The sequence below is a fragment of the Alligator sinensis genome, unplaced genomic scaffold (genome assembly GCF_000455745.1).
Source record: "Alligator sinensis unplaced genomic scaffold, ASM45574v1 scaffold12_1, whole genome shotgun sequence".
NCBI classification, from domain to species: Eukaryota; Metazoa; Chordata; order Crocodylia; family Alligatoridae; genus Alligator; species Alligator sinensis.
In genome coordinates, this window is record NW_005841973.1 from 285487 (window position 1) to 292269 (window position 6783).

At 49.7% G+C, this 6783-nt stretch overlaps 1 protein-coding gene across 1 annotated transcript; it reads right to left on the minus strand.

Moving 5' to 3' along the window:
* Positions 1-265: 265 nt before the first annotated feature.
* On the minus strand, positions 266-3458 carry FASTKD5 (FAST kinase domains 5). Its single transcript, XM_006020908.3, has 2 exons — positions 3226-3458; positions 266-3106 (listed from the first exon to the last, which is right to left on the minus strand). The coding sequence occupies exon 2, from the start codon at positions 3069-3071 to the stop codon at positions 558-560; it is 2514 nt and encodes an 837-aa protein (XP_006020970.1). The 5' UTR covers positions 3072-3106; positions 3226-3458; the 3' UTR covers positions 266-557.
* Positions 3459-6783: the final 3325 nt, after the last annotated feature.

A 6783-nucleotide genomic window follows, 5' to 3' on the forward strand; every position in this document is an offset into this window, starting at 1 on the left:
GTCCCTCCCTGTGCCCTGCAAAGCAGTGGACCTGAAAACAAGCCAAGGTATGGGGGAGTATGACCTGACATCCGGCCCAGCTGCACTGGAATTGGCTGGTACAGCTGCACTACATGCAAGAAGTCTGTAGCAGGGACCGTGCGCATCGTTTAGGAGTCTCCCCGACTGACTTCACTGTACCAAAAGAGCATGACAACCATCCTGAAGTGAGCTGGCAAACAAATGCACCATCTCTCACTCCAAGGAAAATGGAGCTGTGAAAATCTTATGTTGTCAGGGCTTTTATTTATAAACAGAGTCGTGTTGGGGTACATTTACAAGAGGAGAAGAGCACGGCGTATACAGCTGTTGATGAGGCTCCTAAGGTGGCTGTCAAACCAGCCCGGACTATGTAAAGCAGCCAGCAAAGCTTGATAAACCACTGGAGGAGTAAAACAAGGATCAGAAACAAGAGGGAAGGATCTGCCCAGCTACTTTCCCCTCTGGAGAGCCAGGCAGGCTCCTCTGCAGTGCTAGATTTAGGTATCAGTCTTGTCAAATGGCTTCTTTTTAACTGTCTATTTTTGGGGAATTGAGTCAAACACTTTGTGGCGCAGGTAATTCACCTTCTTCGCCCAGGTCTCTTGCAGCAAACGGAACCACTCCCAGTACTGCAGCTCCACCACCACGTAGCCCAGCCGCTGCAGCTGCCGCCTCTTCATGCTGTGCATCCCCAGCAACTGCGTCGTTTTGTAGCAATAGTGATTCCTGGATACTATTTGGATGGCGAGCTTCATGCTTGCAGGCTGCGGCCTTGGTGGTGAGGGAGGATGTTCAGGGGAGGTCGCTGACTTGGTCAAAACCTTTACGAAGGAGTCAGTCAGAGGAACCCCATCTGGAAATGCAAAATCATCCCCAGGGGATGGGGCTCGCTCATCTCTTGCCCTCTTCTGCCCATGAGTCTGCACCTCAGTTTTATCATCAATCTTGGAAGACCTGTCACTAGATTTCCAGTTTAAGAGCCGATTCATTAAATCATCTGAGTGACTCTTTCCGATGTGCTTCTGCTCATCTTTAACCACTTGTTTATCTGCCGGGGAACTTTTGAAGTTAAAAGGTACTGGCATTCGGTCTTGGTCCAAATGAACTTCTAGATCGTTTGTTCTGGTGTGAGGTAAGATCATATGGTTTTTGACGTACTCGGGCCCACCTAGGATGTCCTCTAGCACAGCAAGCGCCTCCTGGACTTCTGGCTTTATGTAGATTTTTCGCTCTGCAAAACTCAACAGGATCTTGGTAGCTTCTTGCCGAAGCTGGGGCATAAGGCGATTGCCTTTGTAATCTGGGCACTCAATTTCTACGCTGCCATCAAGAGTGAACAGATCCTTTCTCAGGTCAAATTTAGCTTCATTGGTTAACTGGATAAACTCATTGCTCAGGGCATAGTTAATCAGGTCATATGGGTAGCGCTCAGTGAATGCCAGAGCCAGCAAACATGTGAGAAAATGCTCAGGGAACTTCCTGGACTGATGCAACTGCCTGCGCACCTGCTCTATAAGGCTGTTGTAAAAAATCTCCGTGTTGGGTGGCTCATAATTTAGGGTTCCAAACGACCACAAGAACTTGGCAACATCCTTGTATCGGCAGTATGTCACCCTGGAAGGCACTGAAGAGGCGACAGCATTCATAATCCTTTTGCTGAGGTAACGCAGGGCTGCGCAGAAGAGACTTATGTGCATAACACCCTGGATGCCTATACTATGAATCCGAGGTGGAACCACCACCGCGAGTCGCTTCATGAAGTTCACGTGATCGACGTGACTATAACGGAACATCTTCAGCACGCCCACCAAAGCAAAGTTGCCCATGTCTTCCAGCCGGGGCGAGATCTTGTCTCCGATTCCCTGCATGACCTGCTCCGAGAAGCAGTGGCGTGCCTTGAAGGCCCCCAAGCAAACAGTCCCAACTTCTTCCAAGGTGAAGGAATCCAAGTTCACCAACACCAAGGTCTCCAGCTTCTGCATTAAGCCTGGGGGCGCCTTCCGGTGTTCTCCTATGATGTACATCAGCTGCACCAGCTGGGGCAAGGTGAGGCTTCCCCAGTGCATGCTCATGAAACTCAAGACGACGCGCAAGTAGTGAGGCACGTTACATTGCAAGTAGCGCCAGAAGTCTGCCACCAGCAGCAGCTGCTCCAGGCTCATGGTCCATGCCCGATAGCAGAATTCCCTCTCGTATGCACTCATCATGACGTGGTTGAAATCAACAGTTAAGCGGACAAGTGCCTTTAAAATAGCGATGAGTTCCAATGTGCTGAACATCTGGATCTTTTTAACCGAGTAGTGACACAGCATCGTGAACTGGATGTGGGACTTCAGGGGAGCATGCTGCTCCACCGGAAGACAGCTCAGCTTGCAAAAATACTCCACAATAGTTCCTGGGACCAGCTCACTTTTAAGTGTACTTATACTGTGTAAGATCAAGTCTCTTTCTTCTAGGGGTAGGGGCTCCACGGGTGTGGAGTTGTCATAACACAGACAGCTGTATTCAGGCCTTTCTTTCTGAAAGGCCCGGTTATCCACCTTACTGTTATAAGCCTCCACCTCACTGTTATAAGCCTCCACCTCAACATCAGGCATTTCATCTCTTTTGGGCTTGGGTTTAACTGGCTGTTTTGGGCTGGCTTGTGTGGAGAAGGGTTTGCTGAATTCCAGATGCAGCGTAGTGTTTTTTGTGCTCAGACTTGGGTGCCAGGTGATGCTGTAGGTATTTTGGACTTGCTTGGTGACAATGCTGGAGAATTTGCTAGCAGAGGGCCTTTCATCACCATCTGCATTGCTTCCAGCTGCATTCTGATATGATATGGTTTTGGTGGCCGTGTAGGCTGATGGATTATAAAATATTCTGTACTCCACAGGATTCTGCAGCCTGAGTCTCACCTCTGCTTTAGTGTCAGTCACCTGAGGGTTCCCATCCTCCTCTGACTTTCTCCTGGGAATTGTCCTCTTGGCCCCGCTCCTGGATACAGTTGAAAATGTCGCAGCCCTGCTGACTCCTCTTGGAAGTCTTCGGCATATTATCACTGTAGCCATGGATCATAAGTTACTGAGGTCAGAACTCCCAGGTACTGAAAAAAGGGCAGATGAAGAATGAGTGGTTTCCATCTATTAGGATACATTTTGTTTTAAAACAAAGCCTATAACACTACAGTAAGTAAGTTAGCTAGTGTCAGGGTGCATTTCCCACCTGGTTTGTAAGGAGTGACTGAGTGTTGGACATCTGTCTGCAAGTCCAGAATTCAGCAGCTCAGACCACAAGGCCATTCCAAAGTCAATCATCAACGTTATTTTGCAATCTGATGACCTGTTGCATCGCAGTGATGGGATATGGTTGACAGCTTCACTGCTACAAGGAACTCCTAAAACGACTGTCTTGGATTCAGAAAAATGTGACTGTTCTTTCAGTTGGTAACAGGTCTAAGCTTGTCAACCCCTACCCGCCCCCCCGCCCCTTTTTTTTTTTTTTTTTAACTGACTGGATTTAAAGCAGAAAACCCCTCCTCTTTTTTTTTTTTTTTTTATAGCTCTGTATCTCTGAAGCTATTAATTCAATCAGCTTGTGTTTCAAATGAAGAAGCGCTAATCAGAACCCAAGCAGTTCTCAAAATACAAGCTGGAAGCCATCCCAGCTTCACAGACAAAATATTGAGAAATTAGTGTCAGGCTGGGGTACTGGGAAGAGATGTGGATCCGGGAGCAGGGTGGATTTGATTTAAAACACGATTCAAAAATCACTGGTCAGGAAGCCTTGATTTAATCGCTGTTTTCTACAAAAAGTGCCTTCTTGATGTTTGATATCCTTTATCCATTTAACTTCTTGAAACTTTGTACTTTTAGAGAGAAGTAAGGGCTTGACTCTGTGCGCACAAACTTTCAGACAGACAAGAGGGCTGAAGGGTAGGTTATCAGGTCTGTTCTCTCTCATCTCCATATATTGTACTGCTGTTAACAAGGATGTTATCTCTGGAGACACAAATCCACAGTTTACGAACTGAAACTAAGCATCACAGAGATGGCTTAATGGGACCTTCTAGACTGAGCACCAAGTCCCACTGGGTAGAGTGGTTTGCTTCAATCTTTACTAATCTATAAAGGAGTCTCTGGGAATCCCATAAGATTGGGCCCCTAATATAGCCTGTTGTGACCTATTTATAAACATTTTCTAAAAAGGCTACATGCATATATTGTCTCAAATAGTATATAATTAGAAGTTATAATCCCTAATTCCATGATGACATCTTTGAGCTTTAACCTGTTTTAAATTAAAACTGTTTTTATATAGGGTTTTTTTTTAAAAAAAAGCATCTTAACAAAAAAATACGATCAAATTAAAACAAAAAATTGATTTAAATAAAAAATTTGTTTTTATCCACCCTGTCTGGGAGTCTCTCTCACATAAAGGGGCCCGCAGAATGAGTGCTGGCCAAATGGACAGACGAGCTGCCTCAAGGAAGGCAAACTGCTGCTGAAAGCAAGGGTAGACAGTAGAGAGGGAGAGAAGCAGCTCCAAAGCGAAGGGAGGACAATGAGCATGAGAGGAATAATAGAAGGCATCCAGAGCTGTTACTGGTTTCCAGGGTTCAACTGGGTATTTAGGAGAAAGGGAACCAAGCAAGAAATCAAGCACTCAAATCTTTCAGCCGGGAAAGGTTTCCTGCAGGCTCAGGGCACGGGTTTAAAATGCCAGCTGCCACCTGGGCCCCGTCCATATGAACGCTCCCCTGCTACTTCTGTAGACAGAACTGCTCCAGAGGCAGGGCAGCGATGGGAAATCTGGACAGCAGCTCAGTGCTGGCAGCCTGTGCAAGGGGCCAACTGAGCCTGTCACGAGGAGTCAGATGGCGATTAGCTACAGCACAAAGCCAGTGCTGTGAACCATGCGCTTCCCCCGCCTTGCGCTGCTAACCTCAAGGACGCATTAGACAGGCATCTTCAGCTTCCTCAAATCTGTGCCTAGCTCTTGCTACAAAGAGGAAACATGTTAGAACAGGGGTGGGCAGACATTTTAGCTGGCGGGCCACTTAACGAGTTTTGGTGAGCTGTCGCGGGCCACACACACAAAATCCTTCAGAAGAAACAATTTCAACAAATTATAGATTAAAAACCAAATCATATACTAAAATTAAAAAAATATCAAACGTCGGCCACAACGCATTTCAATATTATTTCAAAATATAGTTTTGTTCTGATTTGTGTACGTTTGACTAGTGTCTATAGAGGCGATTGCATAATAGCTCAAAATAAAGTGTTGCAAGAGTATACAGTATTGTGTGTTGTGTGGGGGAGGCTACCTGTGCTAGGTCCTGGGAGTCGGCTGGGGGTGCGGGCAGCAAAGCTTGCCTGGGCACACCGGTGTGGCGCAGGTATGGTCTCCCCTGCCACATCTGGCCCAGGGCTGCCTCCCCCTTGGGCTCGAGCCCTGGCTGCTCCCACTCGTGCCTGCTCTAGCCCTGGCCAGCGCATACAGCTTTTTGGCAGGGCTGCTCCCAGCGTGGTTGTAGTCACCCAGGCACTGCTCAGTTCTGCAGACCTCATAGATTTCACAGACATTAAGGGACCTCGGAAGACCATCGAGTCCAGCCCCCTGCCCCAGGGGCAGGAAGTCGGCTGGGGTCAAAGGATCCCGGCAAGATAAGCATCCAGACATTTCTTTAAAAAGTGTCCAAAGTAGGTAACTGCACCACCTCTGGAGGTATTCTAGGCTTCGGGGGCTTGGACAGTAAAGAAGTTTTTCCTTATGTCCACCCTAAAATGGTCTTGGAGAAGTTTATGACCATTGGACCTTGTCATCCCTTGGGGCGCTCTGGTGAACAGGCGTTCCCACGAGATCCTGGTGAACACCCCTTATAGACTTATAGGTGGCCACCAGGTCCCCCCTGAGCCTGCGCTCTTCCAGGCTGAAGAGTGCCGTAGCTCTCAGCCTCTCACCACGAGGCCTGTTCTCCTGCCCTCCCATCATGCGCGCGGCTCTCCTCTGCGCTCTCTCAAGCTTCTCCACATCCTCCTTGAATTGTGCAGCCCAAAACTGGACGCAGGACTCCCGCTGCGGCCTCGCCAAGGCGGAGTACAGCGGGAGGATGCCCCCCTGCGAGTCGCTCGAGAAGCATCTATGGATGCAAGCTAGAGTTTTGTTTGCATTACCAGCTCATGGCGGCTCATGTTCATGTTGCGGTTAATCCTGACCCCCCACGTCCCTTTTGGTCCCTTTTGGTCGTGGTGCTAGTGAGGAGGAGCAACCAATTGGGGGGGGGAGGAGGGGAGCCCCGGCAGGAAACGGCGCAGGGCCGTCAGCGGGCACGGGAGCGCGGGGCAGGGACTCGGCCCCTCCGTGGGCCACATCCAATGGCACGGCAGGAGGCATCTGGTCCACGGGCCGTATTCTGCCCACCCCTCGTTGGAGCCAGAGGACAAGAAGTAACTAGGGACAGCGAAGCGTGAGAGAGGAGCGATACGTATCAGCGTCCCAGCGGGAGCCGCGGCGGTCACACCTCTGCGGAGAAAGCCTCGGCCGAGTTTCAGGCGCGCAGAGAAGACAGCAAGCAGTGCCCTCTGATGGGCATCGGAGCATTTAGTCCTCTCGCTGCCTCGCCCTCGCCGCGCGGCCCCCGGGAGAGGGATAAAAAGGCGGGGAAGAGGCGGCAGGACGCAGCGAGACGCTTGGAGGAAGGTGCAGGAGGAAGCGGTGCGGCCGCCCTTCCCGCTGCCGGATCGGGCCCCTCCGCCGCCCCGCCGAGCCGCGCGAGGG